The sequence below is a fragment of the Cokeromyces recurvatus genome, assembly GCF_025118155.1.
Source record: "Cokeromyces recurvatus strain NRRL 2243 chromosome Unknown BX663scaffold_3, whole genome shotgun sequence".
Lineage (NCBI taxonomy): Eukaryota > Fungi > Mucoromycota > Mucoromycetes > Mucorales > Mucoraceae > Cokeromyces > Cokeromyces recurvatus.
This window is the reverse complement of record NW_026251389.1, coordinates 701,258-727,864: the sequence shown is the minus strand read 5'-3', so window position 1 is coordinate 727,864 and position 26,607 is coordinate 701,258. Positions and strand designations below refer to the sequence as shown.

General features: G+C 30.3%; 10 protein-coding genes across 10 annotated transcripts; 6 read left to right on the top strand and 4 right to left on the bottom strand.

The window, feature by feature from the left end:
* Nucleotides 1-214: 214 nt before the first annotated feature.
* BX663DRAFT_496834 (uncharacterized protein) lies at nt 215-2,663 on the bottom strand. Its single transcript, XM_051525826.1, has 5 exons — nt 2,540-2,663; nt 2,374-2,491; nt 1,421-2,251; nt 869-1,359; nt 215-814 (listed from the first exon to the last, which is right to left on the bottom strand). The coding sequence occupies exons 1-5, from the start codon at nt 2,636-2,638 to the stop codon at nt 359-361; spliced, it is 1,995 nt and encodes a 664-aa protein (XP_051386530.1). The 5' UTR covers nt 2,639-2,663; the 3' UTR covers nt 215-358.
* Nucleotides 2,664-3,148: 485 nt separating this feature from the next.
* BX663DRAFT_529241 (ubiquitin-conjugating enzyme/RWD-like protein) lies at nt 3,149-5,546 on the top strand (the record flags this gene model as incomplete). The annotated part of the gene is made up of 3 exons (XM_051530227.1): nt 3,149-3,167; nt 4,998-5,072; nt 5,146-5,546. 3 exons carry the CDS (start codon nt 3,149-3,151, stop codon nt 5,544-5,546), a joined length of 495 nt encoding a protein of 164 aa, XP_051386529.1.
* A 2,127-nt stretch (nt 5,547-7,673) lies between these two features.
* Nucleotides 7,674-8,470, top strand: BX663DRAFT_548711 (uncharacterized protein; the record flags this gene model as incomplete). Its single annotated transcript, XM_051531096.1, has 5 exons — nt 7,674-7,762; nt 7,852-7,907; nt 7,979-7,998; nt 8,061-8,170; nt 8,266-8,470. The coding sequence occupies 5 exons, from the start codon at nt 7,674-7,676 to the stop codon at nt 8,468-8,470; spliced, it is 480 nt and encodes a 159-aa protein (XP_051386528.1).
* A 611-nt stretch (nt 8,471-9,081) lies between these two features.
* Nucleotides 9,082-10,987, top strand: BX663DRAFT_496811 (aspartic peptidase domain-containing protein). The gene is made up of 8 exons (XM_051525825.1): nt 9,082-9,238; nt 9,307-9,328; nt 9,438-9,508; nt 9,571-9,705; nt 9,766-9,853; nt 9,938-10,015; nt 10,093-10,101; nt 10,184-10,987. Exons 1-8 carry the CDS (start codon nt 9,125-9,127, stop codon nt 10,870-10,872), a joined length of 1,206 nt encoding a protein of 401 aa, XP_051386527.1. The 5' UTR covers nt 9,082-9,124; the 3' UTR covers nt 10,873-10,987.
* A 356-nt stretch (nt 10,988-11,343) lies between these two features.
* Nucleotides 11,344-13,059, top strand: BX663DRAFT_196384 (MBOAT, membrane-bound O-acyltransferase family-domain-containing protein). Its single transcript, XM_051521727.1, has 3 exons — nt 11,344-11,379; nt 11,451-12,314; nt 12,371-13,059. Exons 2-3 carry the CDS (start codon nt 11,471-11,473, stop codon nt 12,934-12,936), a joined length of 1,410 nt encoding a protein of 469 aa, XP_051386526.1. The 5' UTR covers nt 11,344-11,379; nt 11,451-11,470; the 3' UTR covers nt 12,937-13,059.
* A 2-nt stretch (nt 13,060-13,061) lies between these two features.
* On the bottom strand, nt 13,062-14,716 carry BX663DRAFT_496805 (uncharacterized protein). The gene is made up of 5 exons (XM_051525824.1): nt 14,646-14,716; nt 14,396-14,545; nt 13,335-14,305; nt 13,186-13,269; nt 13,062-13,114 (listed from the first exon to the last, which is right to left on the bottom strand). The coding sequence occupies exons 1-5, from the start codon at nt 14,662-14,664 to the stop codon at nt 13,073-13,075; spliced, it is 1,266 nt and encodes a 421-aa protein (XP_051386525.1). The 5' UTR covers nt 14,665-14,716; the 3' UTR covers nt 13,062-13,072.
* Nucleotides 14,717-15,747: 1,031 nt separating this feature from the next.
* Nucleotides 15,748-16,057, bottom strand: BX663DRAFT_196338 (uncharacterized protein). The gene has a single exon (XM_051521726.1). It carries the CDS (start codon nt 16,009-16,011, stop codon nt 15,802-15,804), a length of 210 nt encoding a protein of 69 aa, XP_051386524.1. The 5' UTR covers nt 16,012-16,057; the 3' UTR covers nt 15,748-15,801.
* Nucleotides 16,058-16,303: 246 nt separating this feature from the next.
* On the bottom strand, nt 16,304-17,917 carry BX663DRAFT_577670 (uncharacterized protein; the record flags this gene model as incomplete). The annotated part of the gene is made up of 5 exons (XM_051532178.1): nt 17,583-17,917; nt 17,208-17,358; nt 16,830-16,924; nt 16,682-16,804; nt 16,304-16,342 (listed from the first exon to the last, which is right to left on the bottom strand). The coding sequence occupies exons 1-5, from the start codon at nt 17,706-17,708 to the stop codon at nt 16,304-16,306; spliced, it is 534 nt and encodes a 177-aa protein (XP_051386523.1). The 5' UTR covers nt 17,709-17,917.
* Nucleotides 17,918-18,209: 292 nt separating this feature from the next.
* On the top strand, nt 18,210-25,957 carry BX663DRAFT_496797 (uncharacterized protein). The gene is made up of 19 exons (XM_051525823.1): nt 18,210-18,633; nt 18,705-18,809; nt 18,878-21,543; nt 21,616-21,831; nt 21,897-22,048; nt 22,119-22,362; nt 22,437-22,765; nt 22,840-22,981; nt 23,090-23,308; nt 23,449-23,535; nt 23,603-23,804; nt 23,908-24,085; nt 24,154-24,228; nt 24,296-24,460; nt 24,531-24,827; nt 24,904-25,186; nt 25,266-25,424; nt 25,494-25,687; nt 25,785-25,957. Exons 1-19 carry the CDS (start codon nt 18,372-18,374, stop codon nt 25,834-25,836), a joined length of 6,027 nt encoding a protein of 2,008 aa, XP_051386522.1. The 5' UTR covers nt 18,210-18,371; the 3' UTR covers nt 25,837-25,957.
* On the top strand, nt 25,897-26,535 carry BX663DRAFT_496790 (uncharacterized protein). Its single transcript, XM_051525822.1, has one exon. The coding sequence runs from the start codon at nt 25,956-25,958 to the stop codon at nt 26,265-26,267; it is 312 nt and encodes a 103-aa protein (XP_051386521.1). The 5' UTR covers nt 25,897-25,955; the 3' UTR covers nt 26,268-26,535.
* The last annotated feature ends 72 nt before the right edge of the window (nt 26,536-26,607 follow it).

Sequence of the window (26,607 nt, the reverse complement as noted above, 5' to 3'; positions counted from 1 at the left end):
TTTATACAAATAAATATATTTACATTGTCTGGTAGTAGATCGAGTAAGAATACGTAAAGAGTTCATTTTGAGACTAAAATGATTAATAAATAAAAATAATAATAACCCTGAATGGGGAAGGGGTGTTTTTTTTTTTTTTTTTTTTTTTTTTTTTTTTCGTATTAATTTATAAGCAGCATGTTTGAGGCCATTATCAATAATCATTATTATCCAATTAAAATGACGTATAAAAAAAGAAAAAAAAATGCATTTATATTTATACTATTAAGCTAAAAATTATACAATTTATACAAATTATAACGGTTCTTCCTTTTTTAAAGTTGTATATTATTTTTTTTTTCTAAAGTGGATATTTCATTTACATATAATCATAACCAGCACCACTTCTAACTTTAACGTGCTTCTTTCCCTTTTTATGCTTCTTTGATCTAACTTCATCTGGATCAAGTCCCAAACTTGCTTGGATTAAAGCCAAGCGAGCTTTTCTATTCATAGGTGTACCATCATCTGCAAGCATACGTTGATGAGGGAATAAAGTAACACGACCACCAGTGAGTGAAGCTGCTGCAGAGTTCTTTCCGCTCACCTGAGGTTGTGATAATTGCTTTTCGAAAAAGGCTTTATCCACTGCATCTGTTTTAGATCCAGGTTGGGATTTAGATCCATCAGAGGGTGCAATATAATTTAAGGCCTTTGCTGGTACTCGTACTGAGGGAGCTAATTTTTTGAATATTTTAAGCGCTGCTTCATGATTCTCTTTATTGAATTCATCTGCATCTACTCCAGGTGGAGGGTGACAGAAAAGAAGTTTACCCTATACATCTATAAATATCAAAAATTATAAAATTGAATACATGACTTTACTTACATTAACATAATCCTTTAAAATATATCTAGCAGCACGAGCTTCATCAGGATTACCCTGACTTGAACGGAAATAGCCTCTAGCGACAGCATACGTAGAGCAAAATTCTGAACTTGTGGGAATACCAGTTCCACCATCTTCGATAGGAACTGTACGAATACGAATACCGTAAGTAGCTTCAAGAACAGCTTTGGGAATACGTTTAGCTACCAATGCACAGGGACCTGAATGTTCACGAAGTTGATCAATAGGTAAAACACCATTACAAACTTGATCAGCCTTAGTTGTTGAAAAGGTAGGGAAGACCAAACCAGGACAATCACAGAGAACAATTGAGGGTGTTAAATAAATAGTTTGGAAATGCTTTGTTTTACCAGGAGTAGATGATACAGACACACGCTTTTCACCAATAATAGCATTAATTGTACTTGATTTACCAACATTAGGATAACCAACCAAACCAATTGTGATCTTTTCAACTTCGCCGTTATTATCTACAGGTTATGATGTCATTAGTTAATTTTTTTATCCATTTTTTTTTATGTATAAGCATACTTTTAATAACAGGTGTTTGTTCAATTAATAAATCTAATAAATCTGTAGTTGTGCGAATACGTGTTCGATCATCTTCTGGTTTATTATTACTTGACTCAATTGTAGTTTTTGATATCTTTTCTGTTAACTTTTCAAGATCTTCTTTCTTTTCCTCTTCTTTCTTTTCCTCTTCTTTCTTTTCCTCTTCTTTCTTCTCTCCTTCTTCTTTCTCCTCTCCTTCTCCTTCTTCTTCACTTTCATTTTCTTCATCTTTTTGTGCCTTCAAACTGGCTTCTAATTCTTCACGTTTTCGCTTTTCTTCTTCTTCACGCATTTTCTCATTAGCAAGAGCAGCTGAAAAGAAAGTATATTTAATTCCATTTGCATCAAAGTAATCAGCCCAGGTCTTTCTTTGTTTTTCAGTCAAGAAATCAGCCTTATTAATTAATAATAAGTTTGCTTTATTTTCGTCTACTTCCTTGACATATTTTTCTAAATCTGCTGATCTAAACAATAAAGGATTACGAGCATCAACAATTTGCACAATTAATTGAGATCTTTCAATGACTCTCCACAACTGACGCCACACTTCGAGATTCTTTTCAAAGGGTGTTAATAATAAACCTTCCTCATCTTCCAAGGCAGCCATCGTTCGACGCCAATCTAAAAAGCTCTCACGCTCATTTCGTTGTACTTGTTCTGCTGTCATCGTTTTATCCCAATGGGGTTTACGTGGAATCGCAAGTCGATCCACATTTGCTTCTTGCTTCTTGATGCGCTCTTTTTCTTCTTGTTCTGAATTTAAAAAGGGATTATGATAATCGTTTTGAATAACTTTCACATTTAATCTTTCTATAAGAAAAAAAGAAAAAAGAAAACAACAACACAGTTAGGGCTCGATAACATTAAAAATAAAATAAAAGGTGCCTTGAAAAATTAAAATTAAAATAGAATAGAATAAAAGGGAAATTTACCAGCTGTAAAGTCTGTACCAGCAAGAGCAGCAGTACTTAAGAATGCATCCAAGTCATTTTCTTGTGTAATACTTTGCATTTTAACCCATTTAGGTTGTTCATTATAGTCAGTTGTATGCTACGAAAATATTAGGGGATCTATCAACAATGTGCTAAATTTACTTACAAGTTTGCCTTCATCAATACCAATAGCTCTCTGTCCTTGAAAACGAGATTTGATAACTGCTCTACCGAGTGAACTGGTTTGCTTCTTCTTTGGTGGCATTATATATTTATATAAAGGATAAAATAGAAACAAAAAAGATTTTGAAAAAAAAAAAAAAATAAGCACATCAAGTTATTACCTAAGAAGCTTAATTAGTAAAAGCGGTCACAAGCCACTTAGTCAGATTTTATTATGAATTAAACTCTATTTTATTTCTGTGTAATTTTTTTTTTGGCAGTGAGCATGTAGCAACGTAATGTGCTGTATTGCCTGAGCCTGTTATGAAGTGGTTATAAGAGTAAAAAACCTCCCAAGAGACAAATGAGTAAAAAAGAAATAGAAAAAGGAAAGAACAAAATAATTAAAATATATAAAAGAATAAAAGAAAAGAGATATAATGAAAAAAAAAAGGAGACCAGAATAAACAGAGAGACTTATACTATTACTTGGATAACCAATTTAACAGTTTGCAATCAGGATCAACGGGAAGGAATGGAAATTTATCATGAAAATAGTGATCCAATTCAAGTAGTTCCAATTATGTTGGGGGAGGTCTTGTACACTACTATCATGACCAGTGGCATGAGTGGTTCCTATCCACAAAAAAAAAAAGGTCCAATAGATCCAGCCAACTTTCGACCGATTAATCTAATATCTACCTTTAGAAAGTTGTTTGAAAAAAAACGCATATATCATGAACTCATTTACACTAGCCCTCCATTAGATATAACACAAGGAGGTTTTCGTGCAGTTTGTAGTTCCCTTGACCAGGTCTTATGCCTCACAGAACTCTATCATATTCTACGTCAATATCATCGCTTCAAATCGACGTTGATTTTTCTTGATATAAAATCGGCATACGATACAGTAGATCAATCTCACATATGGCAAAAACTGCAACCGTTCGTACAACCTGCAATGTTTGGTATACCTTGTCCATGTCCCTACCATCCTTCTCAAACGTTTAATCGTACTCATTCCATTGAATGTTTACATAAGCACTGTAGACTCCAAAATGCCAAGAACGGTCACAGACCCACTCTCCTTCCTGCTGAACCAACTAGCCAACTAAAAAGCTAAAACGCTCACAGGATGTGACCCCTTAGACAATCCGTTGGCCATCTATTTGTATCACTCTATATGAAATGGATTACCTCTTTCATAAAAAAAAAGCTACCTCTAGATCCTCCCTCAGAACCCGGTGCACTACTAGTGAAATGGTTACTCAATTAAAAGTGTTAATATCCTTGTACTCTCTCTCTGAATTTTATTTTACTGATCTTTTTTCCAATTACTTTGTTTCCCTTTAACTCATTCTATTTATCCTATCTTTTACATATATACTTTTATTCTTTTTCCTTTTGTCTCTTAAGAGAGGTGTTCTTACTTGCATATTATTAAAACTGACTAGGGCAATACAGCAGATGAAAAATGCTATGTGCTCATTTAGTCAAAAGAAAAGAAAAGAAAAAAAAAGAAAATAAAAGAAAATAAAAAAATAAAAATTCAATTTTAATCGTATCTGTCAATAGTACTACGCCTTCATGTGATAATAAAAGAAAAGATGTGGATTTAGACGGAGATGAACGATGCTGTTATATCACACAACGAATTCATATTCTGAAGATGCTTTAAAATCATTTCTATTTTAGATTTTTACCAGAATAATTATGTAATAAATCCCCCCTAAAAGACTGCGACTTAAATTAATATGCTTGAGGCATAAAAGAATAACATCTCTTTCAAGTAGGTGTTCGTAGCATTTTTTATATGGTCACGCTAACTTCCTCTCACTCACTCTTTTCTCTTTCTTTCTTTCTTTCTTTCTTTCTTTTTTTTTTTATTCGTGCCAATTAATAGCATCTCTTCATTCTCTAAACTAAGATTGCTGTATTATTTGTATTTCATTTATAAGTTATTTATACAGTTTTACTCTAGATTATCTTGTATTGAAGCAATAATTACTCTTTGTCATATAGTAGTTTTTCAGGAAAATTTGAAATAAACAAATATGCAGTTTAAATTTGTTATAAAATAAAATAGCCCCCTCTTTTTTTCTTAAGAACCAGCATAATTTTTGACTATATCTATTACTCATATTGTATTTCAATCAACACTACTTCAAAAATATAAATTATGTGTGTTTAATGGAGAGAGGAGCAGCAACTTCTTTAACCGTAAAACACGAATAAACGCCAGAATAAAAAAGTAAGCAGCGCGATTTGAAAAAGAGTTCAAAAAAAAAAAAAAAAAAATCTTATTATTCATACTATTATTATTTGTCTTCATTCTATAATTATTTCAAAAATGAATAGTGAGATTCTAAACAATAGATTGAAGAAGGAATTAAGTATGTTTTATCAAGTAGTTTTTTTTTATTAGAATCTCTATGTCTACTGTTTACTTATTATACATGTAGTGAATTTAGAGAGAGATCCCCCGCCAGGTATTAGCTGTTATCCCAAAGAAGACAAATTGACAGATTTGGAAGCTTGTAAATTTATATATATGTTTTCTGGTCTTTGTTAAATCTAGAAATTTAATTACTTTTCTCGTTATATAACTAGATATTAAAGGACCACCTGATTCACCTTATGAAAAAGGATTATTTAAACTCACTATACAAATACCACAAAATTACCCATTCGATCCTCCACAAATACGGTTTATAACATCTATTTATCATCCTAACATTGATGATGCAGGCAGAATCTGTGCAGACATTTTAAAAAAAGGCGAAAGGGGAGGTTGGAAGCCTGCCCTGAACTTGTCAACTACATTAATTCTTTTGAGTCAATTATTAGCTGATCCTAATCCTGATGATCCTCTTGATGCTGACATTGCTAAAGAATTTCAACTTGATTATCCAACCTTTAAACAAAAAGCTATAGAGTATACCAAAAAATATGCAACAGAGGAAGCTGTGATGTTAGAAGAGAATACGTCTATTGTATATGTTGTTTTATAAATAGCGTTATTTTTACTAATTTTTAATTATTATTCAAATAGGAAAATCCACCAACAGAGACCGAAGAAAAAATGAAAGAAGAGGAACAAGCTGGACTTGAATTCGATTCAATAAAAAACGGATCAAAAAAGAACAAATTATCTTTATCACTTTCAAAGACCAAAAGTTCATCACAAAGCGCGTCAAGTCAACCACTAACAGTCATTTCCACCCTAACATCATCATCACATGTATTGAATAAAAAACCCACCACTACAAATGATGATAATTCAAAAACACATGAAACCAAACCAACAAACAAAAAGACAAAAAAGAGGAAAAGTACAACAGTGTTAACCGAGACAAGTAATCTAAAGACGGTAGACGAGAAGCTATTATCGAACAAAGTGAAGAAGAATAATAAAAAGCAAAAGATAAACGTTAAAGAAATGGATAATGGATTAAGGTCGCTTGTAATAGCTGAAAAGAAAATAATAAAAATGAAATCAGAAGAATCGAAGCAACAAACTAATGTAATAGAGATAATGACTGGCGATGATATACCTTTGAGCAAAAATGAAAAGGAAAATCATCATTTTTCTCTTTCTTCTTCTTCTTCTTCTTTCGTAAGCAGTGGTGATGATACCCAACAATTAATAATAGAAAAGGCCAGTTTGAACAGTGATGTAATCATTTTATCAGATGATGATGATGATGATGATGATGATGAGAACATTTTACATAGCCTTCAACTTTCAAAAAAACTTAAAAGGAACAAGTTAAGTTTAAGTAAGCGAAAGAAGTGAAAAAAAAAAACGTACTTTTCACGCTGAGTCAACTTGGATATGATTTACGGTCACGCTACTTCTCTCTCATTTGTATACAAGCATTTGGTCTCTCATTGTTATTATTATTCCCCTCTTATTTTAATATAATTAAATATCACCTCTAGTATCTTTGCTTGAAGTTTTCCTAATTACGATAACTTTTACTAGCGCTACTACAGAATTAGTGTCTGAATAAGTCTACTAAATATAATACTTTATTACCTATTCGTCTATAAAGGGAAAAAAATGATTGCATAAATTCAATTACATGCAGAATAAGGTGCTATCAAAATTATTATATTCAAAGATTATAGTTTTAGTCAAGAGTTACCGAACTTAAATCATCGTACTTGTAAAAAAAAAAAAAAAAAAAAAAAAGGCGTATTACAAAATACCTAATAAAGTCATTTGTTATATAATTAATAAGGTGCATATATCATAGGGTTACAGTAGGCGAATTAGAATTACTAATTGCCGGTGATGGTCTTCTTATATACATAAATGTATATACTTATTATGTACAATAATAGATTATTTTATATTGAAGCAGTTTTATGATTATTATTATTATTTTTTACCCCTTTTTTATGAAGCCATACATAGTGTGCTGAGGGCTGTTCTTTTTAATTTCCTAAAAATTATGGATACTTTTAGAGTAAATAAGATGTCAGTATAAATAAAGTAATTTTATGGATTATATTGTAATTAAATTTATGATATAATCAATAGAATTTACTAGTTCTTTTGAAGAATTTGTAGCATGTAGATTTACTAGCCGTATTTTTCTAACTATTAGAAGGATATACATTTATATATTCTTTAACCGACAAGGCAGCTAAATTTCCAATAGAGGCAGTGACCGTGACCAAAAGATAACTTTAAGATATAGATCGACACATATTAAATGTCAATAAAAATAAAGTAAAAGAACTACCAGATTGAATCAAGTTTCAAGAGTCACAAGATACTATCATAAAACTTGTTGATCGGGCAAAGCTGATAAACAGAAATAAAGTAAACTTTTAAAGAGGTTTTTATTTACCATTTATGTGTATATATACACTTATATTTCTTAATAAATAGCAAAATTTCAATGCTTGAATATACTTTCTCCCTTCTTATTAACAGGTTTACATACTATGAAAGATGGCTATTATGCGTATCTCCTTTCAAACTTCTCCTTTTTATATCTTTCTCCTATAGTATAATTATATAAAAAAGAATGAATAATTAAGTTTAATTTTTCTTTTTTCTTTTTTCTTTTTTCTTTTTTCTTTTTTCTTTTTTCTTTTTTCTTTTTTCTTTTTCTTTTTTAATCAAAATGAAATATTTCTTTGTTGCTGTCGCACTTGTATTTGCGTTTTCTCAAATGGTAGCTGCTCAAACTGCTGCTTGTGCAGCCCAAAACGTGTATGTGTAGACTAGTTTATATAAATACAGATCTAGATTAAAATATACCAAAAATAAAATAAAATAAATAAATAAATAATGATTCATAGATTGGACACCTGTCTTTCAAATGAGGATAATTATTTAAAGACTTGTATTGATAGAGGTAAAAATAGAATTGGCTAAGGCTTATTATTATTACCAAACTAAACAATTTAATATTCATCCATTATGTAGATTATGCATGTCTTTGTAAGGTAAAACACATTGAATCCATAATTATAAACATACAGTATTTGTTTACTTATAGTTTGTATAGTGGCATACAGCTAAATTAACTTGCTTTGATAATTGCCCTCAAAATCTTGGTAGAGCTTCACAACAAGGATTAAAAGACACATTCTGTTCAATTGCCCAAACTTATAATAAGTAAGTGAAATATAATAAATGAATGAACATGTGAATATGTGGCTGAAAATTTACCTTTTTTTTTTCCTAAAAAAAAAAAAAAAAAAAAAAAAAAGCATTACAAGTAGTTCTATTGCACCTTCTTCTACCCCTTCTGCAACAGCAAAGCCAAGCAATAATGTAGTCTCAATTATGCCTAGTGTTCCTTCTTCTAATTCTACAAGTACCTCTACTTCAATGTCGATTTCTAATCTAAATTATCTTGAACAAAGTCTTTTCATGTTGATTGCGACAGCTGTTACTTTCTCTTATTTAATTTAATATAATGATAATTTCTAAATTTGATAATTGAAGATCATTATAATTGTGATTTTTTTTTCTTAAATTTAAATTTGGCTTGGTTTTTATAAACCCTTTATATATGTGTATATTTAGATTTATAAAAAGGCTGTTTGATTGTAACACATTTACCTCACATCTATTATTCATTATTGTGGCTAATATTATTATCTAAACCAATATTTAATAAGGCTTATTAAATAATTCATTGACATTATTTAATATAAATTTTATATACTCTTAATGAATATCTTTATCATAATTAACACTCTATTATAATCCTTCTGACATAAAGTAGTAGATCTTATATCATTTACATGTATTATTATTATAAATATTCATTGTAGTACAAACAATATAGTTACATATACATGATGAATATAGAAATGCTGATCTATTTTTGGTTCCCCTTATTGCTATGGTTTCTTGTTCCGTACCGGTCATTGGTTTAGTCTAGTCATAAGAAGGGTAACCAACGTTACACGGTCGTCCCCTTAACTTTCTCTTTCTTTTTTTTTTTCGATTCGTTTATATTAAGCCAAAACAAAAACATAAAAAAAAATCATTCTTTTCCCTTTTTTTTTTCCCTTCCTTTCTTTTTCTTTTTTTTTTTATTTGCTTGATAACAATAAAAATATGCGTTTTACTGTATTATTATCGTCAATCTTATTGATTCCAAATATTTTCGCAGCAACACTTGAAAAAAGATGCTCTTTAAGAAGAGAGCGTATAAGAATAGAAGATGGAGTGGTAAATTATTTCAAATAATAATAACACTATATGATTTTAATAACAAATGTATATATTTTGCTTTATAGCCAATTGCAACTATTAAAGTCGGTATGTCTAGTAGAAAAGAAAAGAAATAAAAAAAAAAAAAGAATAAATTTTATTATCGGATATAGTTCCGGCTCAATGATGATAATAATAAATAAAATAAAAATATTAGGTACACCTCCACAAAATTTTCCAGTTGTTTTTGACACAAGCAATTCATTAACTTGGATACCTTCTGTTGATGTAATATTCAATTCTTTTTATTTTATTATATATAATGAATTAACCTTTCTATATACATTTAGTGTCGTACTCGAGAATGTCGTCAACAAGCCCACCTTTATAATCCTGCTGAATCTTCAACAGCTGTAAATCTTCATAGACCAAAAGTTTCAATCAAATATGATGAAGGAGTTTGTATTGATGCTAGATTATATACTGTAAAGTATTATAAATCAAAAAAAAAAAGGAAAACTCCCCTAATATAAAATTTCAAATAGGAATGCATGTCTGTTGCAGGACTTCAAGTTTGTAATCAAATGTTCGGTAGCGCTTATAGTGTAAAAGGCCTTGGTGGTGAAAACTATCGTAAATTCCGTATTTTTTTTTTTAAAAATAATAATAATAATAATTATTATTACTAAATGATGACGTTTTTTTTTAAATAAATAGTCGGATCTCTTGGTCTAGGTGGATTTAATGCTGATGGCTCTACAAATTATTACAATAACTCAGCTTCAACTCTTTCAAGTAAAGTTTACAAAATTAAATTTGAATATGTATAATTTACTAAGCCCATTTTTTTTTATATATTTATTTATATTTAGAACGTCAATGTAAAATACAGAAAAAAAAAGATTCCAGGACTTTAATTTATAAGTTACATTTATTAACTTAATTTTATTTTTATTTTTTTAGTTGTCAATGGTGCTGGATTTGCCCAGAATGGGTTCCAAACTGCTTATGGCAGGACGTCACAACAATTCAGTTTTTATATAACGAACAGAAATGGATTCTACCAAAAGAGAGATAATGAAGAATCAGAGGAAGGCGAATTTATCTTTGGTGGTGTTGACCACAATGTTTATAAGGGCGATATTGCTTACTTTAAGTTACCTACTTGTGATTATGGTGATTCTCCATTTTGGAAAACAGAAATCAAATGTGCTAAATTAGGTGATAAGATAGATATTAAACTGGCACCCAAGTCATTAGCTTCATTTACTACAGGTTCTAATTATATCTCGGCTCCTTCAAAGCAAGCAGATCTTTTAAACGCTGCTATTAATGCTGAATATGATGAAGTCGATCAAAGATACGTTTTAAAATGTTGCGATAATCTTGATGAAAAATATCCTACTTTAAAACTTGACTTTAATGGTTATCGTATCTCTTTACCTCCTAAACTTTATATCAAAAAAGATAAACGTGATGCTGATAGATGCTACAGTTTAATTAATAGAAACACAGATGACGAAAAGGCCTGGATCTTAGGTGGTGCCTTTCTTAATAATTTTTATCATATCTACGATGCTAGCAATAATCGTATTGGCTTAGCAATTCCTAAAAATGGTTGTGATGCAAAGATTCATAAGCTTCGCAAGTAATAGATTACTTTAATTTATTGTACATTCTTCTTTTCTATGTAATATTCCTAACAAATAAAGCAAATATTAAAATAAAAAAAATAAATGCTATTTTAAGGCATATATATTTATAAGAGTAAGATATTTTTCTATTTTTATAAAAAGATCTGCATTTATATGTCTTATTGTTATCGCCGCCGACAAAAAAAAAAATTTTTTTTTCTTTCTTGAAGCTTACTTGAAAACGTTGTATTTCATCAAAGAGAAGTCTTAATTTCACATGGCTTTTTTTTTTTTTTTTTTTTTTTTTTTTTTTTTTTTTTTTTTAAATTAAGATTATTTGCTTGGCCTATCATATTTGCAGTTTTTAATATACGTGTTTCTCTTCAATGTATATATACATTTATATACGAATATATTTTAAGCTCTTTTCTTTAACTTTAACTATTTTTTTTTTTTTTTTTTTTTTTTTTTTTTTTTTTAGTATAATTTCCTTAATAAGGCATTTATAAGAGGAAGAAGAAGAAAGTAAATAAATTAACAAACAAAAAAAATGCGATTCATTACACAGGGCATATCATGGTTAATTGGTGTGTCAGAGCCTAATATTCGACTCTTTATGACTATCATGTTAGCATATCCTATTGCCTATATATACAATCAAAAATATGTAATTCAACAACCTAATGCTAGTCGAGAAGCACGAAATACATACATTCTCCTCTCAGGTCTTGCCCTTGCCTTTTTCTTTAACAGCTTTGAGATAATTCATTCTTTAATTACTATCGCTGTTAGTTATTATATATGTTACATAACGGACAGGTTTTATCATAATCGACGCGTTAGTGCGTTGCTTGTTTGGATATTTAATTTATTATATTTAATGATTGGCTATTATTTTTACGCCTCTGATGGATATGATATTGGCTGGACAACGACACAATGTGTCTTATGTTTACGTCTTTTGGGATTTAGTATGGACTTTATGGACGGTGCTATCATGAAGGATAACAAGACGACACCATCGACTATGAAATCATCGGAGAAAAAAATAAGTGGCCCTCATTCGTTTCCCTCAGATTCACCCTTAGAAAAGTTACCAAAGTTAAAGGATGTCTATGCCTATTGTTTCTTTCCCTCTGCCTTTTTAATTGGACCCCAATTTTCCTTTTCACTTTATAATCGATTCTTATCATCTACTGGTCCCTACAATCGACAAAAGATAGTCGACAAGAAGGCTTTGATGCATACTAAAAGGGCACAAAAGAACTATATCAATCGTTGCTTAATGATTGGTATTATCTATATCATTCTTCTTCAAACAATAGGTGCTATATACCCTACTTCTTATATCCTTACACCAGAATTTTCAAATCAATCATTTCTAAAAAAACTTGTTGAATTTTGGATTTGTGGAAAGATGGTATTTGTCAAATATGTAGGTGTATGGTTATTAACAGAAGGTAAAAAAAAAAGAATAATATATACATATACATATTCATTGCTTTCTCTTTATTAGGGGCTTGCACTTATTTTGGTATTACTTATCAAGAAGGTGATGAGAATACAGCACCTAGTTTCTCTGGATTAGCAAACTCAAGGCCTCTTGAATTTGAATTATCTACTTCAATTGAACATTTAGTTCCAAACTTTAACATCAATACGAACCTGTGGGTGAAACATTATGTTTTCAAACGACTTCGTTTCTTGGGTAATAAGGACTTGTCTCAACTGGGTGCATTGCTTTTCTTGGCTATCTGGCATGGCTTTCATTTTAATTATTTTCAAACTTTCTTGCTGGAGTTCTTATTTGTGGTTGCTGAACGTATCATTCGTGCTCGGTTCTATGTTCCCTTTGTGAAACCCTGGATCGATCAAGATACCACTTGTCTGTATGCATGGAAATTAATTGCTTGGTTGACGGCCACAACTTGCTTTAATTATGCAATCGTTGGCTTTGATCTCTTGACGCTTGCAAGAGGAATTAAGGCTTATAATCAAATTTATTGGCTTATTCATTTATTAACTCTTTTTGTCTTTATTGTTCACTTGACGATAGGGAAGAAGAAATTATCGACAAAATAAATAAATATATTCTTAAAGAAAAACTCAATTTTTATTTATGTAATGTTGTGAATGTATATACATATATATATGTATATAATATATATGTGCATGTGTGTATATATAAAAGAAATATTACAATAAAAAATAGATGAAATTAAGATTGCTTGCATTCAGGAGCATTCTCTGATTTAGCAGGCTAAAAAAAAATGAAACAAAAAATAAATAAATAAAACTATTTATAAAAAAAGTTATAAATGAGGAACTTACAGTAGAATCATCATCATCATCGTCATCATCATCTTCTTCATCATCATCTTCTTCTTCGTCATCTTCATCTTCATAGTAGTCATTCTATAATTAATTATACAAGTTAGTATACAATAAGCTTTTATAACAAAAAAAAAAAAAAAACTTACATAATCATCTTCGTCTTCATAGTCTTCGTATTGAAGTGCTTTGCCAGTAAAGTAATCAACAGCATGTGGAATAATCTTATCTTTAAATTCTTCACCCATTTCATAATCGGCTTCAAGTTTTGCATCTAAACCTTCGGCTTCTTCTTCATCAAGTTCTTCATCTTCATCAGGAATAGTAGGAGGATTAAAGAAGTGGAAGAAGGAATTAGAAGGAACGGTACGTTTGACGACACGAGTCTTATTGGTGCCTTTATGACGTTGCTTTTTAGTTTCAACAGTGACGGTTAAGTCTTTACCTTCCTTCCAATCCACTTGACAACCCTCAGCGTGATCATAAACAAAGTCACCACCATAAGCATGGTCTTGATAGTAGTAAGTCTTTGTGAGAACCTTATTAGTAAAGTAGTCATTTTCAGAAAATTCAAATTCAAGTTTGAAGCCAGGCTGATCCATATAAGACATACGAACATCCAATAAATGTTTCAAGGCTCCTTCATCTTCTTCAGTAATTGTTTCAAAAATTTGGGGATGATTCTTTAATAAAGTTAACCAGAATTCAGGAACACCCTTTACATCATCATCTTCTTCTTCATTTGCTGTCTTTTTATCTTCTTCTTCCTCTTCTTCCACATCTTCCTCTTCATCTACTTTTTTACCCAAAGCAACTTCTTCATCAGTAGGTTCATATGTACCATTGATCATCTTGGCACGTTTATCATATAAAGGTTGATAGAGTTCAAGATATTTCTTTTCTAAAGCCAAAACCTCTTCTTGGAATTTATTTTCAAGTTCAGCATGCTTTGATTGAAGGTATTTGAGACCATTCAAACGACGTTTGACAGATGCAGGTAATTGATCGATATAACCTGAAGGACGGCCTACCAAAGTACCTAATTTACCCTGAAGCATGCTGATAAGAGCTGGATTACCAGTGAATGCACCGGCGAGAGGGTTATCATTAGATGATGAACCTAAATATCATACTATGTATTAGTCACTTATTTATTAACCTATTATATATATATATATATATATATATATATATATATATGTATGTATACCCTTAGTATTAATCGTTTCTGCATCTTCAGAAATAGCGGGAATAGAAGGACGATAATTTGAAGTAATAGGAGCAGGATTGATTGGTGTATTTTGAGGTGTGGGAGCAGTAAAACTACCGTTCTTGTTTTTAATATCTACACCAGAGGAGCCTATTTAAAGAAGAAAGAAAGAAAGAAAGAAAGAAAAAAAAAGGTTATAAAAAAGTAATTAATTAATATTTGAGTAAAGCAGTTCATATTTTTGCCGTACTTGATTGTTGAGATTCCATTAGTTTTTTTTTTAATCTAATAATTATAATTAAAGAAAAAAGAAAAAAAAAAAAAGTCTTGTAGAGAAAAAAATAAAAAATAGAATAAAAAAGGTCTTGTGGTCCAATAAAATTAAAGAAAACTTTGACTGTCATAAAAAAAATTATTATTATTTATTTTGTCTATCACGCGTAGCAATGTATTATCGTGTTCATTGTTGCTTGACAACTTGAACCTGAATTCATCAGGTTTTGTTAAAGTGTGTCAAGAAAGCTATAAAGGCATACATTTATTGCTATAGTAATTAGCAATGGATATGAATCAAGCGGTTATTTAAAGTGTTGTCTTCGTTAAACCTCCTACCACCCCCCTTCCGTTTACAAAATCCTACCCTCCCCACCGTAACTAAGTAATGCAGTACCTAAAAGTAAAAGTAAATTCATTTTTTTTTTCATTACTTTGAATAAATAATAATTCGTAATACTTGAATAATTAATTATTTTTTTTCTTTTTAGTTAGTAATTCCTATGATACATTTGTAATTTATGAACACACTCTTTATATAATTAAAAATAAAAAGAGGAAACTAATAATAAATAAATAGGATATATAGAACTAAAATGTGCCTTATTGTTTTAGTTAGTTTAGAAGGTGTTAAGGAAGAAAAAAAAAAGAATAAAAAAATATAAAAATTAGAAGAGAAAGGAGTATGTCTTGAAAATAGATAATTTAATACACATATAAAGAGTGGAACAGATGCCAGACCAACATATAAATCAATAAAAAAAGTTGCTTAGGTTTTTTACTACGGGGAAGCTTGTTCATAATGAATAATAGCGGATCTTCAATGAAAAGGGATGGCAGTAACAGGAGGTGACGACGGCACATATATGAGAGATATTTAAATGAATGCTATTACTATCAAGTCAAATTTTATAGTGCTGAATGTTAGAGATAAGGATAACGATCATCATCGAGCAACTAACCAAGGCATCAACATAGAGTACAACAACTACGTTTAATAGAAGATATAGAGAACATAATCAGTGCATAAGTTTTTTTTTTTTTTTTTTTTTTTTTTTTTTTTTTTTTTTTTTTTTTTTTTTTTTTCTACAAACAGCAAAGCGGTCTAGAACGATATTAGTCAAAATTATTAATTAAAAATTAATAATAACTTTGTTTAAACAAATGCAAATAAAAGCTAAAGATATTGAAAGCATAAAGTTGCTGAAAAAATACCTTGATAAGTTTATACTATTGAAAACAAAGGGCTGAAAATAGTGTGTGAGATGACTGTATAGGAAATATTCTATCTGTAGGGTGCAAAATAAGAAACATGCTTGTAGAATAGAAACACATTCTTGCATTGTAAATTATTGGACCAAACGAATCACCACTTCTAATTGAAACTTGGAATGAACCACTAAAGATTTGATTTTGATAATTTTAATTGCTTTAGAATCTTGTAACGTAAACGACTGATGAACGAGCTGTATTCCTTCATCTGAGAACGAAATATTTGAGAATAAAAGACGGACTGAAAGTAGGTGTTAAAGACTGTTCGCATTAATAACACCTACAGATATGCTGGTGCAAGTATGTATAGTAAAAACAAATAGCCCAATCACTAAATTATACTTTTTACTTATATATTATTTATCAACCAATATAGTAAGAACTATATTTCTTTTCCTTTTTCTATAATTTTGAAAAGAAAAAAAAAAGAAGTTCTAAAAATTGATATAACGCTTCAGGTACTGAACTGTTAATAATTAGAGTATAGTTAATAAAATCTATTCCATTAAATCATTTTTTTTTCTTTACTACATATTCAAATTTTTAATCTTTATGAGTCTGTAGTGTCTAAATGATACTGAATTGCTCAAATTAGCCAAACAAAAGAAAAGTGAAAATGAAGCTAAAAGTCTTTGTGAGATACAAGGTGAAAAAGAAAGAGAAAGAGATGAAGAGAGAGAAAGAGAAAATATAAAAGGAATATTAAAATAATGTGATAAGAAAGAAGAATGGTACACTAACTTTGGTTGTCAAATAACCATTGAAGCAACTTAAGCTATTCATCAAGAGAAATGATTCGATTTCATTTACGTAAACAAGGATCCACATCACTTTGGTCGAAAATTTACTAAAATGCTCAAGGATCTATTTAAATTGATTTTATTTTTACCATGTATGAAAGAAGAGTCGAGAAAAAAAAACGAGCGCTACTTGGATCAGTATATTTTACAGGAGTAAAAGTTCCATCTTGAATTCCTTGTTTAACTGTGATTATAAAATTATAAACAGTATCCAGATCACATCCTAGTTTTGTACCAGGCATGAAAGGCTCATCCGAATTGATGTTACTAAAAGTCAATTACCTTTAATGATAATTTTTTTTCTTGCTTAAACAGTGTGCAAAAGGGAGCCCTTGCCACTTCCCATACACTTTTTTTTTTTTTTTTTTTTTTTTTTTTTTTTTTTTAAAAAAAAAACTATCTTCAATGATTTACTCTCCATGATAAATCTATTCTTTGTGAATTCCTCATAAATGATATACAGTTACTTGAATCACAAATGAAACTTTGAATAGAGATTTGTATTTTGACAATTTTCCACAAATTCAAGACACTTGTAACTGTCTCTTTAAGCTTTTCCCAATTTAGAAATAGATTCTTGATCTGAGAAAAATAACCAAAAAATACTAAAAGTGTTCCCTTTTTGTAATTATACAAAATATAATTTTTTTTCGTAGCTACTACTTCATTTTATCTTGCTAAAGTTGCAAGAGTAGACGTGTATACAATACTTTTCAAAGAATTCAACAGAACTTCAGTAAAGTCAACATTTAATTTTAAAAGTTTCAAAGCCATCTTTGATAAAGTTAGATATCTTTTTCTTGAAGCTAATTAGTGCACTGAACATGTTGTAAAACAATTACTGAGGAATCATAAGAATCAAGTTCACTTTCTTCAGGGATTTTAAGAAAAGGTACTTTGATAAAAGAGACTTGATGTTGGTTACTTTTAAGAAGTAATACGCCATCTTTATTATTTTTTACATACATTTTTAAATGATGCCTTGATTACACAAATTTCTTTGTATTGCTGTTCAATGCTTGTAACAGGGTTTGTTTTTTTTTTCACAAAGGATATCAACTATTATAGGATCTAATATGGCCAGTCTAGTTACGCCTTGGATAATTTTTTTGCTGTTTATTATTCTTATTTAACTTGGACAAATTGCTTTCAACTTCAATAAGGTCTTTTTTTCTTTATTAACTTACTTTTCTATATGAGTAAAATATTTGAATAATAATATGAAGCTCGATATTTATATAAAGTAATATACCTTTATTTTATTTTATTTTATTTTTTTTTTATTTTTTTTTTTATTTTTTTCTTTTATTTTATTTTATATTATTTTTTTTTTTTTTATTTAATTTAAACCGACTTCGTTTAAATTTATTTGAAATTCAAGTAATTAATCAAATTCATAAAACGCATTAAATAAAGAACCAAATAAAGCTTCGTTTCTTTAGAGTCTTTATTTCTTTAAAGAAATAAGTCTTGTTATAAAATAAAATAAAAGGTAAAATAAAATCTGTCTTTGACTCCTTTATTTCCTCCCCCTTAAAAATTTATTATGTATATTATAAATTTAATAACTGTTTTTTTCCCTTTATTATTATTATTATTATTACTGTAATATATAGACTTACTCAAACACAATGAGGAAGGCATTACCTTCTTCCTCCTCCTCTTCCTTCTTGAAGAAAAACTCAAATACTCAAACGATGCATAACAATAATACTTCAATACCAGAGGAAAAGAACACGAAATTAGATGGACGCATCTTATCTTCAACTTCAACATTTGTTCTTAACAATAATACTAATGATAAACCTGAAAAATTAAAGAAGAAAGCAAAACACTTTTTAGATGAAAGGCAAAAAATTAAAACTAGAGCTCAAAGCCTATGGAGTTTTATAGGTACAGTGACATGCACTCATTTTATTTTATTTTTTCATCCAAATTAAGCTCATCTCATCTTTTCAATTTAGATGCCACTAATACTTTTGATCAAGCAAAGTTTTTTCAAGAACATGCAGAACAAGTATTTCAGGTTGTTTATGAAACTTGCATGCACCAAATAGAAAAAATTAAACGTATGTATACATTACACATTTTTAAGAAAAAAAAAAAAAAAAGAAGCTCATGCATCTTGTCTTAATAGATAAATCAGAAAGACCTCAGTCATGGAATTCAAAAGAACTTGTCAGTTTACAGAAGAATTTATTATTACTTCGAAAAATATTTTTATATATACCAGAATTAATGAGAAATGGATGGCAAAGACAAAATATTGCTGCCATTCTTACGCATATACTCGATCATGGTAATCATCTTAGACTTCGTGCACTAGGTTTTCAATTGTTATTATTATGGTTAAATGATCAAGTAGTTGAATATCCTGAATGTATAAATTTATTTGCAAACGCTATTTCACTTGACTTATTTATATTAGACGAAATTCAACCCTATATGGGTCACTCTGCTTCTTCTTCAACCACTACAGCAACTAGTGCAAATACATCCCAAGCTCCAGCATCTATGCAGTCAGCATCTCCTTCAAATAATCAAGACATTGAAGCAACGCCTGTAAACAACGTGTATACAAATAAATTTCATTCAACAGGATTACAATTCGTCAAGAAGCTACGAGAAAATCATTCTGATAAGCAGATCAAGCATGGTTTACAACGTGATGAAAAGATCAAGACTAGTCCTATTCAACTTGATCAACACTTTATTTTAGGAGATGCAGCAGCAGCAGCAGCAACAACAACCACAGCAGCAACAGCAACAGCAACAGCAGCAGTAGCACCTCTTTACCCTAACCCAGTACAGCCTACATATAATGACTCAATTATTCTAATTCATATCTTTATTTCAAATCTTGTTCGATTAGCTTATGTAGCAGCAGGATCACCCCCACCACCTGATGAATACGATTATCCTCCAGGTGTTCATATTGAACATGATGATGGTATTGCAACTGGTGTTGGTATTGATGCAGCTACTGCTAGTGCAAAATTTTTATTCAAAATCTTCCGAACTTATTATATGACAAAATTTGTTCCTTTTGTTTCAAGGGCACTTCAAGTTGAAGGTACACCAAATAACTCAGAGACAGTAACTGGATTTCCTGTTTGCCCGCCAAGTATTCTTCGTACTATGTTAAGATTTCTGATTGGCTATTGTCTTGATAACAATAGTCATCTAACTAATACACATTGGCAACATCAGAATCATATTCCAACTAGCATACTCTCTTCTTCACCTGCTACACCTATTCTTAAATCAATCGTCTTGTCATCACATGAAACTCGTGAAATATTGCATGAAATTATTCGTCAATCATTAGTTTTACCTTCTTCAAATCCTCAGTATCGAGATATCATTCGAGGTGCCATCCACATATTGGGTGTGTGGACATTAGGTAGTGAAGAAGAACGACCGTCATTTTTGAGACGATCTGGCAGTACGGTGACACGTTCGAGTAGTATTGCATCTGTATCTACGCAACATATTGACACACGTGCATCACCTGTTGAAGAAACCAGTGCAAAACAACTACCGCCACCTGATTATTCAGATGCTAACATCTTTTTACGACGTTATCTTTTAATGATTAAATTAATTTTTGATCAAAAGAGACCTGAGGAGAGTCGGGATAATATGGTAGCATATACACAACAGACAATGGATTGGGAAGGGTTAGTGTCACTTTATAAAGATGCACTTAACCTCTATCGTGCGATCGCTGTCTCGAAGGGGGGTATTGATATTGAATCGGAGAGTTGGGAGCTTATGTTACAGTGCCTATTAGAGATTCAGCAAGGATTTATGAGTCAGCCTGAAAAATACAGTCGAATCCCTGTTCAAGCTTATGCAGAAGAGCTTGCTGATTTTATTTGGGAAACAACCTTACATGCTTTTGTAAGAGCTAAAATTGTACATATGGAATTCTGGCATCAGCTTAAGGTACATATGGTGAGTTCGATGCGTTGGATTCAATCTATCAATCAATGGGTGAGGATCATGCAGAAATTAACACAACTTTTATCATCACGTTTATATAAAGTTGAATATGATCTTTATTCAGACACCAAGTATCGCTTGATTGAGGAATTACCAGCGTCCGCTATGCCCGTCACTAATCGTTATTCAATGCAGATTACCAACATGTCTTCGACTACTACAACATCACGTAGCAAGGGATCCAAGATACGATCTCGTCATTTGAGCATACAGGGACGACAGAGCAACAAGCGGAATACGTCAAATTCTGTGTCGCGTCCACTTTCTGCCTGTGGTAGTGATGGACAACTCATTGAGGCTAGACAGCAAGATCCTCAACCAGAACCAGAAGGAAGTGTATCAACATTGTTACGTAACTTAAGTAGTGCTTCTTTAACTGATTTTGCATATACTTTTAAATCAGACCGTAAATCCACTAATTTGAGCTCGGTTGTAGATGAAGAAAAGCCAGAGGAAGAAGAAGAAGAAACAACAACAACACCAACCAAGAATCTTAAATTTGGTATCAAAAGTATGATGCCCGCACAACAGCCATCAAGTGCCGCTTTAGGTAAACGAAGTAATACGAGCATAGCTAATACAAGCTCATCTAATGAAAAAGGACGTCGAGCGATCAGCATTCAACAATTGGATACTTTATGGCAGGATTCTGGATCCAAGTTGCTCAACTTGGTTCATCATGGGGATTCTCAAGCAAGCATATCCAAAACAGCAAATAAAGAGGAAGATACTAAAATGATTGATTTAGTGGATCATAGTGGCAGTACTAGTAGTTCTATAGATGAAATATCTACAAAGGTAATGTAATTAACAAATATGTATATATTTATATTTCCTTTTTTTTTAACTAATTTATGCTTGTATTTGTAGTCTAATCGTACATCATCCTCTTCTGCTTGGCCAGCTGGAGAATCGATTTTAATGATGGTGAATTCTGCTTCAGTAACAGAAAAGCTACCAACTAATTTAGGGTGTTTTAAGAGCTCCGAATTTCTTATTTTAAATAATTTAGTTTGTGATGGCCAACAAGTTTTAGCTATTTGGAAAAACATGTTACTTATTATAGGTAATATCAATCAGATCGAGGTAAATTTAAAGATACACTTATGAAGCCAATGAAAAGATATTTAATTTATAAGGGTTTAATTTAGGGATCTCAAAATTATGCTATTGCTATGAACTGCGTTGTCGATATTTGGGATACTCTACGTTTAGTAAGAGCTCAACAGCCTTATCGTAATATACCTATTCCATCAATGTATGAAATAGCACCTTGGTTATTTGAAGCGACAGAACTATCTTCGTAAGTTTATATTAATTGATGACTATTTTTATCTTTGCCTAATTTTTTTTTTTTTTTTTTTTTTTGATAGTGTATATGATGTTGGTAAAGCAACTGCTTATGGAAGTTTATGTCGACTTATGCTACAAAGATCGGAAGAAACGGTTCCGGAAGGCTACTATGCAGCCTTTTATAAATCTATTCTAAAAGGATTAGCATCCAATAATAATATCATTATTCAATCTATTATTATCAATTCAGAGCGTATCTTTGGGTTTTCTTTACCAGGCATTCATATCTTAATTCCATCGTTTATTACAGCTATCGAAAATCAAGTAAGTATATTAGCTTTTTTTTCCCCCTCCGCTTTCACTTCTCTTCCCTATATAAGTCTAATATTTTTGTCTAGCTTTTGAATGATGATGTTTCATCTCAAGTGCCTCATAATGTCAAAAGAAGTTGTATTATAATTTTAGGTTCATTAGTGTCAGTATCCAATCATCTTAAAGATATAACAATTCAAATAGATGAGCAACATATGTCATGGGTACATGGACTCCAACTAGGAAAGGCATTTTCATTTACAGATGTCAAAGTACGGTTAAAGGACATATTTATTCGTTTAGTTAAAGCAAGTACAATCTCAGCACCCCAAAGTGATGAAGAAATAGACACCTATTGTATGCTTTTCGGTGCTCTTTGTGCCTTAATTCTAGATGAATTATTAGCTTCTGAAAAGTAAGTTTCTTTCTCTCTCTCACGTACACTTATTATTTATTTATAGAACATAATTTTATTTATATTCATTTTAGTCCTCAATATGATATTATATATGAATGTATTGTTTCCTTGACAAACCATTTATACTGGAATCATATTTCGATTGTAAATACTGCTGTTGACTGTTTGAATACTATTGCACAAACATATAAAGAAAAATTAGATCCTGAAGGAGTAAGTTAAGCAAAAGAAAAACGGGTGGGCTCTTTTTTTTTGGGGAGGGGAAGGAGGAAAAGGAGAAGAAAGCATAAAGAATTAAAAATATTTAATTCATAATATTAGATTATTATGCATGAAAGTTTGACAAGAATTTTAGATTCACTTAATATGCATTTGAAATATTATGAAAAGAATCCAAAGAATGGAAGAGGTTTTATTATATCTAAACTATTTAGTTGTTTACTGGAATGGATCATGTCTATTGAACCAATCATTTTCACAGAGACTGATCTTTGTCAGCTTGTATTTGATAGTATTGAATTAGCACTCCATCTTAGTTCGGTAAACTATGTATATTTATAACATTCTTTTTTTATACTCATCTTTTATTTTTCTTTTTAGGATGGTAATCATGAAAAACTTTTACCACATCCACCAAGATACTTGAATACTAAAAAAAAGAAACCTTATTTAAATTCAAGTTAACTCCAGAAAAAAGACCTAATATTCATTTTGAATTTATAAATCAAGGTGTACATTTGATTGAAAATGACCAAAGCTATGTTAAGGTAAATATATTTATATATATAGAGAGAGAGGATAATATTTAATAACCTTATTTTTCTTTAAATATAGGAATCTGCTGAAGCTGTTCTTCTTCATCTATTACATCATTTTAATAGTTTTGCACCACCAAATGGTCCTGCTACTATTCATAGTACAATTCTTGGACCAGGTGTCTCTCAAGAAGAAGAAAATTATCATCAATACCAATACTTTTCTTTTAATGATACTACAATTATTGCTTTTGTAGAATTACCAAAATCAAATCAAAGAGGTAAAAATGTTTTTTTTTTTAAAAAAAAAGAAAAGAAAAAAAAACTTATTTTTTTTTTCATTTATTTTGGAAATCTGGACCCTGATGTCCCCTCATCTATTAGAGGCTGAAGCTCGTATCATTATTCGTGATTTAACAGGGCGGTATGTCTGGGATACTAGATTAGAACCCAAATTTGGTTCTTCTGAAACTACTACTGCTTTCAAGAAAAATTCCATAGGAAATGCTGAAGAGCAATTTGTTTTGAGACGGGGCTTAAATATTCAATCCATAAATGAAGTGTAAGAAAAGAAAAGAAAAAAAAACTTTTGTGCAAAGTAATAACATGATTTTTCTCTCTTTCTCTTAGACCTACTGAGATTGGTCAAAAAGAAGAAACTTTAAAATTAAATGACAAGGATCCTATGGGCATTTTATTGAAACAGTATAGTATTTAACCTAATAAATGAGTAGAAAAAAAAATAAATAGCTTACATAATATTCTGTATTAGAATTGGAGAGTCACATCCAGACTGTCTTTTAGATCCCGGTTTGCCATTAAACGTACCAAGTACACCAACACTTCTTCAAATGGAGATGACAGGGAATTTGGGCTCACACTTAAATGATTATCTTCAAAATGAAGCTCAAAACAATGAACAACATAGAACTAATGTGTAAGGAAAAAAGAGCAGAAAAAAAAAGTTAAGTTTATGATGTTTAAAATTAATATTATTATTTATGCAGTCAACTTTGGTATTCAAAAATGAATCATCTTCGAGAAAAGGAAGCGGAAAATGGAATTCTAAAACGTGGAGAATCTATGCAAACTCAGCTATTAGCTAATTTCAGTTTAGGAAAGGATTTTTTACCTGCGTTTCCTCAAGAAGCAGAGAAAGCGTATAGTCACTTTCAACAAAGCCGTTTATTGATGAGTCACATGGGCTTCATTCATTATAATCAACTTAAAAATGGTTCATTTCAAATGCTTAACAAGACACCAGCATTATATCGGGATTTAAGAGGACTTGATAGAAAACACGGGTAAACTAAATTAACGGGAAAAATAACCAAAAAAGACAAAGTAGATAAATTTGAATAATTAATATATTATACATAGACGTGAAACTATAAAGATTGGATTAATTTATGTCGCTCATGGACAAGAAGATGAGCAAACTATACTACAAAATAATCAAGGATCTGAGAGATATAATAATTTTGTAAATAGTTTAGGTTGGGAAATTGATATTGCTACACACACTGGTTATCTTGGAGGGCTAGAAAGAAATTTAACTAATGGAACACAAGCAACTTACTACTGCTCTTCAAGCCTTGAAATGATATTTCATGATGTAACTAAAATACCCACGGACAGTGAAGATTCTAAGCAATTGAAAAAGGTACGTTTTATTTATTTATTTATTTAAGAAAAAAAAAAAAAGGGGGAGTCTTCTTTATCAATACTTGAATATGCTTTAGAAACGACATATTGGTAATGATCATGTACATATTGTTTGGAATGAACATGACAGGGATTATCGTATCGGAACAATTGGAGGTGATTTTGGTAATGCACAAATTATTGTAACACCATTACCAGACAACTTGTATTCAATACAAGTGTATCGCGATTCCAAGGTAATAGATTCTCTTACTGTTTTCTTTTGATTCTGAGTTATAAAAATTAAAACGCCATTTCAATTATAGATTCCCTATTTTGGACCACTTTTTGACCAAATGGTTATATCTCAGCCCATTCTGGGTTCACTTGTCAGAGCAACGGCCATTAATGCATTTCGTGCTTCAGTCCATACAAACTTATATTCATTTTATAAATGTGTTTATGCACAAAGAGCAAATGATGTTCGAACAATAACTAATAGACATAAAGTAGCTAACTGGTAAGTTGTATACAAATATAAATATAGAGAAAAAATGACGTCAAAGTATTCCAAAAAGGCTTAAAAAAAATTTTTTTTTCTCTTGCATTATTTTTAGGAGTTACGAACAATTTATGGAAAAAATCTTCATGACTGAAGAACATACATAAATACACCCTTTTTTTTAATTTTTTTTATTATCTTCTTCTTTCTTGTTAATTATATAAAGGAAAAAAAAAGCGTCTTACATAATAATAATAATAATAACAATAATAATAATAAATTGCATATGTATACACACAAGCCTATTTTTACTGATAATAAGACTTCTGAATGGCCACTTGAAGAATATGAAGAAAGACGTATTATGAATGCAATTATACAACAACAGAAGCAACAAGTTTCCATTCTTTGGTCTAACACAGAGGAGGAAGAAGTAACATCACCTATTTCAACTTGTTTTCCAGAAAAAAACTTATTTACATCTAATATAATTGGATACCGTCGACAATCTACATCAACTTCTTTAAGGTGTTCCATATGTCAGCGTCGATTTCATTCAAAAGGCAATTTATCGAATCATACACAACTTTATCATTAAACAAACAAACAAAAAACATACATACATACATACATACACACACACATACGCGCGCGCATACACACATACCCTCGTCTCCTATAAAATATCACCTCTTTATTATCTTCTCTTTTTCTTCTAGTTTGACGCAATTTCTTTTTTTTTCCTTTATAATTATTCATGTTTTTTGTTGATTTTAACCTTTGACAGGTATTATTTTTTTTTTCCATTGATTGGAAAAGAAAAAATAATAATAAAATAAAATATTTTGAAACTATTTTAAAAGTCCTCAATTATACGTTCAAGTCGTCGTTGTAATAATAACAATAAAACAATAACGCCCTTTTTTTTTTTTTTTTTT

Bases quoted from the DNA above. Each gene is read 5' to 3' on its own strand.
- BX663DRAFT_496834 (XM_051525826.1), bottom strand. From the start codon at position 2,638: ATGCCACCAAAGAAGAAGCAAACCAGTTCACTCGGTAGAGCAGTTATC. The intron at 2,252-2,373 runs GTAAATTTCCCT...TTTTTCTTATAG, and splicing joins TGGTACAGACTTTACAGCTG to AAAGATTAAATGTGAAAGTT. The intron at 1,360-1,420 runs GTATGCTTATAC...CATAACCTGTAG, and splicing joins ACAAACACCTGTTATTAAAA to ATAATAACGGCGAAGTTGAA.
- BX663DRAFT_496811 (XM_051525825.1), top strand. From the start codon at position 9,125: ATGCGTTTTACTGTATTATTATCGTCAATCTTATTGATTCCAAATATT. The intron at 9,509-9,570 runs GTAATATTCAAT...ATATACATTTAG, and splicing joins CTTGGATACCTTCTGTTGAT to TGTCGTACTCGAGAATGTCG. The intron at 9,854-9,937 runs GTAAATTCCGTA...TTAAATAAATAG, and splicing joins CCTTGGTGGTGAAAACTATC to TCGGATCTCTTGGTCTAGGT.
- BX663DRAFT_196384 (XM_051521727.1), top strand. From the start codon at position 11,471: ATGACTATCATGTTAGCATATCCTATTGCCTATATATACAATCAAAAA. The intron at 12,315-12,370 runs GTAAAAAAAAAA...TCTCTTTATTAG, and splicing joins TGTATGGTTATTAACAGAAG to GGGCTTGCACTTATTTTGGT.
- BX663DRAFT_496805 (XM_051525824.1), bottom strand. The intron at 14,306-14,395 runs GTATACATACAT...TATGATATTTAG, and splicing joins AGAAACGATTAATACTAAGG to GTTCATCATCTAATGATAAC. The intron at 13,270-13,334 runs GTAAGTTTTTTT...AATTAATTATAG, and splicing joins ATGAAGACGAAGATGATTAT to AATGACTACTATGAAGATGA.
- BX663DRAFT_196338 (XM_051521726.1), bottom strand. From the start codon at position 16,011: ATGCAAGAATGTGTTTCTATTCTACAAGCATGTTTCTTATTTTGCACC.
- BX663DRAFT_496797 (XM_051525823.1), top strand. From the start codon at position 18,372: ATGAGGAAGGCATTACCTTCTTCCTCCTCCTCTTCCTTCTTGAAGAAA. The intron at 22,766-22,839 runs GTAAGTTTCTTT...TATTCATTTTAG, and splicing joins GAATTATTAGCTTCTGAAAA to TCCTCAATATGATATTATAT. The intron at 23,536-23,602 runs GTAAATATATTT...CTTTAAATATAG, and splicing joins ATGACCAAAGCTATGTTAAG to GAATCTGCTGAAGCTGTTCT.
- BX663DRAFT_496790 (XM_051525822.1), top strand. From the start codon at position 25,956: ATGTATACACACAAGCCTATTTTTACTGATAATAAGACTTCTGAATGG.